This window comes from Eriocheir sinensis, chromosome 5 (assembly GCF_024679095.1).
Source record: "Eriocheir sinensis breed Jianghai 21 chromosome 5, ASM2467909v1, whole genome shotgun sequence".
Taxonomy (NCBI): Eukaryota; Metazoa; Arthropoda; class Malacostraca; order Decapoda; family Varunidae; genus Eriocheir; species Eriocheir sinensis.
This window is the reverse complement of record NC_066513.1, coordinates 25,413,668-25,426,851: the sequence shown is the minus strand read 5'-3', so window position 1 is coordinate 25,426,851 and position 13,184 is coordinate 25,413,668. Positions and strand designations below refer to the sequence as shown.

The following is a 13,184-nucleotide window of genomic DNA, read 5'->3' as shown; positions in this document are numbered from 1 at the left end:
CCTCTCCTTCCTTCCTTTCTCTTCCCTCCCTCCCCTTCTTCCTCCTCTCGTGCCATCCCTTTACCTTCTCCTGCACTCTTCTTCTTCCCTTTTTCCTCCCCTCATCCACTTCTACCTCACACTTCTCGCCTGCACTGCTCTTCTTCAGTTTTCATTCCTCCCCTTCTGCTTCCTCACATGCCATCCTCTAACCTTTCCCTGCACTCTTCTTCCTTTCCCCTCTCCTCTCTTCCGCTCGCTACACCCCACACCGCTTCCACCACACTTCCTTTCTTCCCTTCTTAATCCCTCCCTGGTACATACCCATCCACCCCTCCTAATCCCTGCCTTCCCTTCCCTCCCTTCAGTTCCCTCCCTTCCCTTCACATTCGTTCCCGTCTCGTCACCTTCACGCCCTCTGCCACCGCCGACGTTCCGACAAGGCAATATATTTTACTTCTCCTTAACACACACTCACAAACACACATACAAAACCACAAATCAAAAGAGAGAGAGAGAGAGAGAGAGAGAGAGAGAGAGAGAGAGAGAGAGAGAGAGAGAGAGAGAGAGAGAGAGAGAGAGTTAGGAATTATACTTAATTTGACAAAAAAAAAGCTCATACCTAACCGAATTGAGCATGCACACCAATTTGCCTCCACACGCATGCACACACACACACACACACACACACACACACACACACACACACACACACACACACACACACACACACACACACACACACACACACACACACACACACACACACACACACACACACACACACACACACACACACACACACATGCTCCAGCTCTTTCCGTGCGGTTCCATCGCACTGAATATAATTTAAATCATATTATGCTAATTCTAATGACTGTTTATTATAGCGTACCACAGCGCATTGCCCTTGATTATATTCACTTAAACATGCAAATAACGCGCGACAGGACTCTGGAAAAAAATATATATTGACAGAACTAAACACGTATTATCTAGTGTGACACGGATTTGTTGTTGTTTTTCCTGTTTATTTATTATTAATACAAAAATAACAATTTACAAACAATATCATTCCTGCAAAGAGAACTAACTACGGTGAGGACGAACTTAAGTGTAGCCAATTACTGATTTGTTTATTGTTAGTATTTATTAATTATTATGATGATTATTATTACGTGACATCACTACCACGGTATACAAAGGTGTCTTATTAACACACACACACACGCACACACACACACACACACACACACACACACACACACACACACACACACACACACACACACACACACACACACACACACACACACACACACACACACACACACACACACACACACACACACACACACACACACTTGGGGTAAATCATTCACAAGTGTCACAACAATTTCTCAACTGAACTTTATATTTCAAAAGTTCCAAAGGGAGGGAGTTGGAGTCCGTCACTTCATGATACTCCTCTTCCTCCTCTTCCTCCTCCTCTTCTCCATATTGTTGCTCCACCTTCTTGTCCTTTTTTACTCCTCAGTGATCCTCGGGTTTCATTTTTCCTTTTCTTTTTGACTATTATATTTCTTTCATTCTCATATTTCCTTTCACTTTTTTGTAACATTCTTTTTTTTCTTCGTCGTCGCCTTTTTTACTCCTCTTCCTCTTAAAGCAGAAATCAACACCCACCTGTTAACTCATTAGACATTGTTTTTGTTCTCTCTTGTGTTTATTCCATTTTTTTACTTGACCTTCACTGTCTGTTCTGTTTTGTCATATCCATGTTTGCTCATCAAGGGAACTCGGTGTTTGTCACTTTTTTTACTTTCCCTTGATGCCCTTCCATGGAGCTCTCTAATAATAACATGCTTTTCCTTTATCTTTTTCCTGATTTTCTCATGTTTCTCTCCTTCACATCCTTCTCTTGCTCTCCATACTAAGGGATTACAACTACAAATATATCTACAGAAGTTGAGCGGCCAGAAATTGAGGAAAAGAGGTGCTAGACATGTACAGCGAGTATTTACACACACACACACACACACACACACACACACACACACACACACACACACACACACACACACACACACGCACACACACACACCTCCGGCTAATTACAGGTATTATTGCCGCCATAACGTTCAACAAAACCTCGGCATTAGGATCCAGTGTGCCAATTATCAAATCTCTGCAGCTAATGATAAACAAATTACCTAAAAAAACTACTTTCTCTTCTAAATAAAAAAAAAAAATAATAAAGAAAATGTGTGTGTGTGGGGGGGGGGGGGTCGGGATGTGTGTATGTGTGTGCGTATGTATGTTCTCGGTGGTCTGGGTTAATGTGAGTTCTTTATACTTTTCCTCAAATTCTTTTTAGTCTCGTGAAAATCAAATTACCTTAAGAGCAAAAGGAAACAAAAAACAAGCAACTAATGGTGTGTTTTCAGACGTATATTAGTGGTAAAAGGTTTATTAATGTCATTCTCTCTCTCTCTCACTCTCTCTCTCGCTCTTTGGCTCTCGCTCTCGCTCTCTCTAAATACCGTAACCTAACCTTGAGCTTCCCGCATGGCCTCGCAGACCGCCTAGATCGATGTTTTGTGTGGCTGGACCATCACCACCACCACCACCACCACCCTTCACTATCATTAACTATCTTTTTTTTCACTATTTTACATCATCTTCATCATTACCACTCTCTTCTTACTCCATCACAAACAACAACACCATTCACTATCACTACATTATCATATTTTCACCATTTTTCACCATTATCATCATCACACTATCTTTTTTTGTTCATCATATTTCAGTATCGTCATCTTCAGAGCGTATTTTCACCATCATGACCTCAGCATCATCACCATCTCCTTACACTGTCATCTCTCACCATCACCCTTCACTGTCATTGCACACTATCTCTTCTTTCACCATCTTTCACCATCATTATATCATCACCACCGTCTCCTTTTACACCGTCTTCTAACACCGTCACCATCACTTCATCATTGCCTTCACTCTTACTATCATCACCATCACGATCGGTATCAGTATCCATCGTTATCATTCACCACTACTTTCATCTTCATCACCATCTTTCTTGAACACCATAACCATCATCACGAATTTTTCCATCTTTATACATCAACACTTTTTTTTTTTTTTTTTTTTGGTTCCCGGACTCACCATCACCACCATCACCACCGCCACCGTCGTCATCATCATCACCATCACGGGAGAGTATCATAACACCTTTCCCAATGATTCCAACCCCTTGTTCTGGAGTCCTCTTACTATTCACTATTTGCAGGAGCACCGCCAGCAGGCTTTTATGCTTCCTCACTTTTTTTTTCTTTTTTGCCCTGAGCTGCCTCCTTTCCACACGTAGCAACACTACCTCCACGAGCACTGCACTCCACCTTACTCCACTCACACCTTCCCAGCTCTCGTAAAATGCCATTATCAGCCCACTCCCTTCTCTCCTCCTCCTCCACTTCTACTCTTCTGCACATTCCACTATTCCATTTTACCTTCTTTCCTCCTTTCCTCCTGTACCCTCATTCTTTTTCCTTCCTTTCCTCTTTTGTTCTCTTTTTTTGCCTTCTTTCTAACTTTTCCTTTACATCTCATTCCATCTCCTCCTTCTCCTTTTCTTTCCATTTACTTCTCTACCAACATTGCACTTCCTCCTCCTCTTTCTCTCATTCCTCCTCCTCCTCCTCCTCCTCCTCCTCCTCCTCCTCCTCCTCCTCCTCCTCCTCCTCCTCCTCCTCTTTCCACCTCCTCATCTAACCTCACAGCACACTCAGAATCTCTCTTTCCCTCTCCTTTCCTCCTCCTCCTCCTCCTCCTCCTCCTCCTCCTCCTCCTCCTCCTCCTTGTAGCCTTCCTCTTCCTCTTTCTCCTTCTATGTCCACCTCTCCTTTAACCTCATTCCACCGGCAGTCACAACGTACTCAGCATCTCTTCCTTTCTTTCCTCCTTCCCTCCTCCTCTTCCTAATCCTCCTTCTCTTCTTCATCCTCCTCTCCCTGCTTCCATCCTAACTGCAACCTCACTTCTTACTCATATTGCGAACTCTGTCCTCCTCCTACTCCGTTCTCTTCCCTTCCCCTTCCTTCCCTTCCCTTTCCATTCCTTCCCCTCCCATCCTCGCGCTATTAAAGACACCAAAGACAAAAAAGGAACTCTGAAAATACAGCAGAATGCCTCCACGAACCCCTGGCGCACTTAACTAAACACTTTCTTTTATTTTTCACTGCAACATATTTTTCCCTTCGTCCCCTTTTTTTTCGAGAGAGGTGACACGGTTTTCATGGCTTAATGGGTCCTCTTTTAGGGCAAGTTAAGGTATGATGCTTAGCTTATTTTGGTGAGATCGTGACCTCTGGATAACTGTTTACGTTTGTTTGTGTACGATAATGTCAGTTGGGGTTTGTTTTTGTTAATTCTTTTGTTCTCTATTATCTCTCTCTCTTATCTATTCTTTTTCTCTCTCTATCTGTTTATCTATCCGTCTTTCTGTTTGTCTCTTCATTTATTCATTCAGTCATAACATTCCTTATTTTCTGACAACGGACCTTCAGGAATCTCATTGATGTCATTTAAATTTCATAAACACACACACACACACACACACACACACACACACACACACACACACACACACACACACACACACACACACACACACACACACACACACACACACACACCTATTCATACCTAGTAAATTAACTCTTACTGAAGCTTATAACGAGGAAGCAAAAAAAAAATATTCAGTGTTCTTAAATATTTTTCCCTTTTGAGCTTAAGTTTACTCGCATATTTTCCAGCAAATTTCTGAAACACTTTTTATTTATTTATGAGTTTACTTTTCTATTAAATAATTCAGTGACTTTTTTTTCTTGGCTGGCTTTATCGTTTCAGAAGTGTTTCGAAAATTCTTACCTTCTTTTTCTCTTCAGTTCTTTCACTCTTTGTCGCGTTTGGTTTTGTTTACATTATATTTTTACTTTTGCTTCTATGCCTTAAAACGCTCATAGGTTCTGGAATGCAAAAATAGTTCCTCGTGTATGGCATTTCTCAGGCACTATCACCAACACCGTCACTGCATTGCCGAACTTGGCGAGACTGCAAAACAAACACTGTCGCACTTAAACACACGCACACCCACACGTACCCAAACATCCTCACCCACACCCACACGTACCCAAACATCCTCACCCACACCCACCCACGCACCACCATCTCACTCCACACATCACCACCAACACCACCATCACCATCATCACCACCACCACCATTGTCTCTTGTTCATCCTTCCTTTTCGCCAACGCAATCATTTTCCCTCCTATTGTATTTGAGGGCGTTCCAGGGTCTCTCTCTCTCTCTCTCTCTCTCCCTTGACCTCTCTCTGTGTGTTGGTCTGAACCGTTTTCTCCTGAGGTGCTGCGGGGAGATAGGACGGAAGGAAGGAAGGAGGTGTGGATAGTGGTGGTGGTGGTGGTGGTGATCTTGGTGGTGGTGGTGAGGGTCCCATTAGCCGAACTCTGATGGGCCTGGTGTCTTCGTGCGTGTGCGTGTGTGTGTGTATCTGGTCGACTTACTTGCCCCAACCCAGTCATTTCACACACACACAAACACAAACGCGCACACACACACACACACACACACACACACACACACACACACACACACACACACACACACACACACACACACACACACACACACACACACACACACACACACACACTCACAAACACACCGTGGTCTCCAAAAAAACACCTGACGTAATCACGCCCTACATTTCTGAGTTTCAAGAGTAAACCTTTTTAAGCTGTCCCGCTATTTTTGCAGCTCCGAGAACTTGGGAAGGGAGAAGGAAGAGGAAACGGAGGAGGAGGAGGAGAAGGAAAAAGAAGAAAAATTAGAAAGGAGAAGAAAGATACAGGAAAAATAGGAAAAATAGAGGAAGAGGAAGTGGTGAGGGAAGAAGATGAAGAAGTAGTAGGAGGAAGAGGAGGAAAAAGAGAAGATCTAAAAATTTGAAAATGATACAGGAGAAAGGAAAAATATGTTGAGAAAGAAAACCAGCAACTTGAAGGAGGAGAAGGAGGGTGAGAAAGGAGGAGGAGGAGGAAGAAGGGGAGCAGGAGCAGGAGGAGGAGGAGGAGGTCTTGTTTAGGATCTATAGCCTGCCACTTCCACACGTCCGTATCGCGTATCGTGCATCGGACACTTCAAACATTTTATTCCAAACCGATTCTGAAAATTTTCCCAGCGCTGAGCATTATGGCGAATGTCGGAACCTTTACTGAAAAAATAAATAAATGAAAAAAAAACTAAAAGGCATAATAACCTACCTCTTTGCCATATAATTAAAGGTCCCGGCGTTTCTGAGTAGAGTAATGTGTATGCCTTGTTCATTTAATAAGCTCAAAAGAACGTGTAATAACAATCTGTCTCAGGTGTAATTATGTCCTTTAATACGCTCGTAAACTGCAGGTACTTTTTCGTGATATTAAAAAAGAAAACATCAACGTCATATTTTTGGTCATATTATCATTCGTCTCACCTCGCACGTATAAAAAGCTCAAAGAACGTAGAGTAACAATCAATCTCGGGTGTAATTATGTTCTTCGGTACCGTCGTAAACTCCATGTATTTTTCTTCTTGATATTAGCAGCAAAAAAACCATTCCCGTCATAATTTGGTTTGATACAGGAATTTGTCTAAACTCGTGCATTTAAAAACCTCAAAGAACGAATAATAATAACAATATCTCAGGTATAATTATGTACTTTTGGTAACGTCGTAAACTCCAGGTACCTTTCTTGTTGATATTAAAAGCAAAAAAACATTCCCGTCATATTTTGGTTTAATATTGGCATTCGTCTCACCCGTACACCGACCTTGCTCTCTGTGCGGAAAATGCCTGGAATGCGTCTCAATTACCTTTACCTGGTCCGTTTAATTAGAGGAGGGAACATGAAGCAAACACGCACGAACTTACTGATTGATACGAGGGATTATATAAACGGTGCTCTCTCTCTCTCTCTCTCTCTCTCTCTCTCCGGAAAAGAGTAACAAAAATAAGAATTAGTGTAAACGAACAAGCTGTCTTTTTTTTTTTTTTTTTTTTTTTTTTTTTTGGCTACATTTCAAGTCATTTCCGTGAACGTTTCTTTCTCGAATTCTTTTTAACGTACTTTCCAGAACATGAACGAATCACCTAATTTCTCTTTCCTCTCTCTCTTTTTTTTGTTTTGCTTTACTTCCTCTGTCTCTTTTTCTTTCTACTTCTCCTCTTCCTCGTAAACATTTCTCCCTCCTCCTTTACCTCCTCTTCCTCTTTTCAATATCAAGCTCATTTTTCTCCTTTTCTTCCTTCTCCTCCTTTTTCTCCTGTTCCTCCTTCTTTTCGTTCCCTTCTGCTCCACATTTTCCTCCTTTTCCTCCTCCGTTTCCTTCTTTTCTTTCTCATCCTCCTCTTTCTCTTGTTCCTCTTTCTACGCCTCCTTTTCTCTTCCTCATTTCTCCTCCTCCTCTTCCTGCTCCACCTTCTCCCCTTTTTCCTTACCCATTTCCTTCTGTTTCTGTTCATTCTCCAATTTCTCCTGTTCCTCGTTCTCCACCTTGTTTTTTCTTCCCCATGTCTCTTCCTCTTTCTTCTCTTCTTCCTGCGGCCACGTAAACAGCACTTAAGGATGGGGTTACAAAAAAGAAAAAACTGAACATTAGACAACTTCCTTCACATTAAATATATATACACACATTCCTTCCGCGGAGCCTGAAGGAATATTAAATGTAAAACAACGCTGGGCCAAGCAACACACGGCTAAAGTTTTGGGGGTAATGTGTATATTGGGGTGCTGGAAGGAGGGAGGAAGAGGAGGGACGGAGGAGGAGAGCATGTGGTAGTGGTCGAGTGAGAGAGAAAGGAGTAGGGAGGAAAGAGAGGGAGAGAGGGGGGGGGTGAGGGAAGCATGTCGTGGTGTGAGACAAAGGAGCAGGAAGGAGGAGGAGGAAAGATAATATGAAAAAGAGGAGGTAGAGCAAGAATGAATAGGAGGAGGAAAAGGAGGAGGATATGGATGGAAATAAACAAGATGAGGATAAAAATAGGAGAAAGCGAAGATGGAAAGGAGGAAGAAAAAGAAAAGGAGAACCAAGGAAAATGTGAACAAGGGGAATAGGAGGAGTAAGACTGAATAGAATGAGGAAAAGGAGGAGAAAGAGCAGGATGGAAATAAATAACATGAGCAGCAAAATAGGGGAAAGCGAAGACGAAAGAGGAGGAAAAGGACGAAGAAAAGGAGAAAGAAGAGGAGGAGGAGGAGGGTGTCACGATAATGTCCGTAATGTTTAGGTAACAGGTCCCTACGGAGTGTCTTATATGTACATGGTGAGGTCGTGAAGGGAACGTAACACACACACATACACACACACACACACACACACACACACACACACACACACACACACACACACACAGGGCTGGGGGGACGGGGATCTGCGTGCTGTGGGGAGGGTGGCGGCGGGGAGAGGGCTGGGCGGGTGGTGTCAGGGCCCTCAGTGGCGTAGTAAGAAGATAGAGAGCGTCGCGAGGGCCAACACCAGGGGCGCTGCGGCTCGGAGGGCGGCGGAATGGTCAACGGCCCTGGGCTGGATGGCGGCGATCTTGTTGGCTGTGGAGAGAGAGATGAAGAGATATTTAGAGAGATAATGAGAAATCGAGTTTAAGATACAGAGAGATAGACAGATAAAGATGCATGGGTATAGATGAATGGATAGATAGGTAGAGTTAGATTGAGAGATGCATGGATAGTTATTGATAGGTTGATAGAGACAGAGATAAGAGTTATAGATATAGAGAGACATAGGGAGAGATACACATATAGATAGACAGATAGATATAGATAAATAATTTGATAGATATATAGATAGATAGAGATTGATAAATGGAGAGGGACATAGGTAAAGAAAAAGGTAAATAGAAATAGATGAGTAGATTAGAAAAACAGATAGATTGATAGATAAACTAATATATAGACAGAAATAAAGATAGACAAAGAAAGGAAGAAAATGTTGGAGAGGGCAAAGTAAGAATAAGGCAGGCAGTAAAATTGGCAGAGAGAGAGAGAGAGAGAGAGAGAGAGAGAGAGAGAGAGAGAGAGAGAGAGAGAGAGAGAGAGAGAGAGAGAGAGAGAGAGAGAGAGAGATTATATTAGGATCGTGTCGTAACACCCTACCACACAATTTCTAAGCGAGCGTACCTACATTATGCAGCGCTCCCCAAATATCTATCCAACAAGCCCCTGCTGCCTGCTACACGCTACAGATTATAATTAAGCCACGCACCCGCCACCGCCACGGCCCTCTTGTAAAACTCTGCGGTCATTCCCAGCTCAATTTCACTCTCGTCCCTCTTGAAAAATAAACTCTACGGTCATTTACAATCTAATTTCACTACTCGCCTCCCTCTCGTAGCTTAATTTCGTTCAGTATCTCATGTCCAAATCTCTGAGGTCATTTCCAGCTCTATTTCACTCCTTTCCCTCACGTAAAACTCTGCGGTCATTTACAGCCAAATTTCACTACTCTCCTCCATCATGTAGCTTAATTTTGTACTGTATCCCACGTTTGTATTGTGTTATTAGGGTACTGGGTGTATATAACCAATAATTCCTTTCTCCTTCTTGTGGGGGAAAAGTTTATGGTTTCTTCCATGTAAATTTCACTACCCCTTGTCATTTCCAACTAGATTTCATTCGTCTCATGGAAAACTCTGTATTATGTTTTATACTACTGTGTGTATATAGCCGCTAATTCCTTTCTACCTCTGGTCGGGAAAAAAAACTCTTCGGTTCCTTCCCTGTTAATTTCAGTACCCCTCGCCGTTTAGGTACTCCAATTTATTTCTGTGTACCTGTTTAATATCAGTATCCTCACTTTTTTTCATTATATCTCACCCTCTTCCCATTAATTATACATAACCGCTTTTGCAAATAACGAGTACTTTCCACGCATCTGCTTTCTTCACCCCCAAAAAATCTTCATACCTTTAGAGTTTATCGGTTTTATGGATGATGGGGTTAATAGGCCTACCCCATAAATATCAGCCTAGAAAAACAAGTCTAAACTCTTTACCTGAAAAAAGTTTTACCGCGAGGATACAGGACCACAAATTTCACCTCGATGTTCCGCATGACCCAGCGTTTCCCTAACCTCCTTTGCTTCCTACACCGCCAATTCCAGGGCGCCGCCTCCTGTATTCTGCCTCCTGGCCACTCCAGATAAACCAGTTACACTCCCTCTTGCCCACCCTGTTAGCGGCCTCTGCACCCCCATCACGCTGTTACACCCTCCCGCACACTCTTCCAAGGAGCCATTACGGTTTCTGCCACGTTTCCACGGACACATGATCTAGAAGCCACTATCACCTACTCTTCGTCCAGTAACCCTTCCACCTTCAGCCCCACCGCGCGCCTACATCCTTTCTCTCACACCCTTCCAAGGAGACATTACAGTTTCTGCCAACGTTTCCACTGACACATCATCTAGAGGCCACCCTCACCTACTCTTCTTCCATTAACCCTTCCACCGTCAGCCCCACCGCGTTCCTACATCCTCTCTCTCACACCCTTCCACGGAGCCATTAGTTTCTGCCAACGTTTCCACGGACACATCATCTAGAGGCCATCCGCACCTACTCTTCTTCCAGTAACCCTTCCACCTTCAGCCCCAACGCGCTCCTACATCCTCTCTCTCACACCCTTCCAAGGAGCCATTAGTTTCTGCCAACGTTTCCACGGACACATCTAGAACCCACCGTCACCAACTCTCCGTCCAGTAACCCTTCTACCATCAACCCCAAAACGCTCCTATATCCTCTCTCTCACACCCTTCCAAGGATCCATTATAGTTTCTGCCAACGTTTCCACGGACACATCATCTAGAGGCCACCCGCACCTACTCTTCGTCCAGTAACCCTTCCACCTACAGCCCCAACGCGCTCCTATATCCTCTCTCTCACACGCCCAAGGAACCCTTACCACATATAGTAACAATTTCACTTACACAGTATCGCGAAACCACCATCACCTACTGCTCCACTATTCCTTTCATTTACATGCCACTGCAGACTCGTTAAAATCATTGACCTCTCGCCCACCCTTCCAAGGAACTGTTACGATTTCTTCAAACAATTACACTTGCACAGTACCACGAAACTTCCATCACCTTGTCCTCTGCTTACACACCTTATCACACAATCTTCACAACCTCTCCCATGACCTATCTTTCTGCCCTCCCATCCACTTGTACACTAATAACCCTCTATAAGAATTAGCCTGAACCACCAACACTCTTTTACCTATCTTGAAACCACAATTACAACCTCTTTGAACCCCTGCGCTTCCACCACCACCATCTTCTACCCTATTGAGAACCCACAACTGCCACCTCCACCATCCCTTTCACTTCCATTCTGAACCACCCATACCCTCTTCCACCCTATTGAGAAACCACAACCACAACCTCTTCCACCATCCCTTCCCTTTCCACCCTAATTAACTTTTTTTTAACAAGGAAACCGACCTACCGTCACCCTCTTTCCCCCTATTGAGAAACCATCACCGTCACTTCCTTTTCCGACAACCCTTCTTCATCCCCTTTCACCCCTACGCACCCTATCAAAAGGGATCCTAAACTACCAGTCGCTTCAGGTCCCTCTATTATTATTCATCAGACGTAACTTTCTTCGGCTACTCCCTCTCAAGCCTTCACAAATAAACTTCTGCTCCACGCTTCGGCGGCAGTATATAGGACAGCCAGCCCCATATTTCAGTCCCATTGTTGACACTTCTCTCCTTATGCGTAGGTGGGAATGGATGTGTGTGTGTGGATGTCCTCTTTCCTCTCTCCCTCTCTCGCACTTTATTCACGCGCTTCGTATAATATAAACCCTAGAAATGAATATCTTTTTTTTTCTCAATATATATTTCTATTACAAGTCCTTTTTAACTTCCCATCAAGCTTTATATACTACACAGAATCCCTTTACTTGACGTAACAAACTACACACAAATACACTCGCATATTCTTCTCTCTGTTACCACTACAAAATTACACACACGTCTCGAAACACAATCACAATCACGCACTCCCTACCAGATTTCACTCTCGTTCCTCTTGTAAAACTCTGCGGTCATATACAATTTTATTTCACTTCTCTCCTACACCAATACCATCTCCCAACCTGCAGCATCCCACCACTAGACACATTCAAACACACACACACACACAAGTTATTCTCCTCACAACAATCACGGGAAGCACTCCAGCACACACACACACACACACACACACACACACACACACACACACACACACACACACACACACACACACACACACACACACACACACACACACACACAACTCACCTTCCGTCACATACACCACTATGGAGGCGGGCTTGGTGTTGGCGGCGGCGCAAGTGTAGTTTCCGGAGTCTGAGGGCTCGACTCCTACTATTGTCAGGTGGGAGATAACTCGGCTCCCTTCCCCCGTCTCGATCTGGACCTTGATGCCGCCTCGCTCCCGGTCATAGTTTATCATACGAGAGTTCTGGTACCAAAAGATGTACTGGGGTTCCGCGGCGCTCTGGGTAGGAGATACGAGAGAAGTTATTATGTGAGTGTGTGAGAGAGAGGGCCAGGGTGCGAGGTATTAGGGTGAAATGGAGAAAGGGAAGGGTGTTAGGCAGGTAGAGAGAGAGAGAGAGAGAGAGAGAGAGAGAGAGAGAGAGAGAGTGTGTGTGTGTGTGTGTGTGTGTGTGTGTGTGTGTGTGTGTGTGTGTGTGTGTGTGTGTGTTGTGTATTGCCAAAGTTACGTGAAAGATAATTGAGTGGAAGGGAGAGAGACATCATGTTGAGGAATGAGAGAATTGATAAGAAAGTTAACCTTGTGGCAATGTAATGATAAGGATAACGATAATAATAATAATAATAATAATAATAATAATAATAATGATAATAATAATGTTGAGGCCTTAAAACTAACAACTGAAAAGGTACAAGAAAACAAAAAAATATGAAAGATAACACCTGGAAAACGACAGCAAGACAAACAAACACACAAACAAACAACAAACAAACACAGCACGCCAACCAGACACTTTCCCCTCGCCTCAAACA

General features: G+C 43.5%; 1 protein-coding gene across 1 annotated transcript in view; it reads right to left on the bottom strand.

The window, feature by feature from the left end:
• Positions 1 to 7,067: 7,067 nt before the first annotated feature.
• LOC126983049 (hemicentin-2-like) overlaps positions 7,068 to 13,184 on the bottom strand; it is a 15,734-nt gene continuing 9,617 nt past the window's right edge. Inside the window, exons 4-5 of the mRNA XM_050835501.1 lie at positions 12,432 to 12,651; positions 7,068 to 8,672 (exon numbers count right to left, since the gene is read on the bottom strand). Coding sequence (XP_050691458.1) covers positions 8,557 to 8,672; positions 12,432 to 12,651 — 336 coding nt within the window. The 3' untranslated portion in view covers positions 7,068 to 8,556. The remainder of the gene's footprint in view (positions 8,673 to 12,431; positions 12,652 to 13,184) is intronic.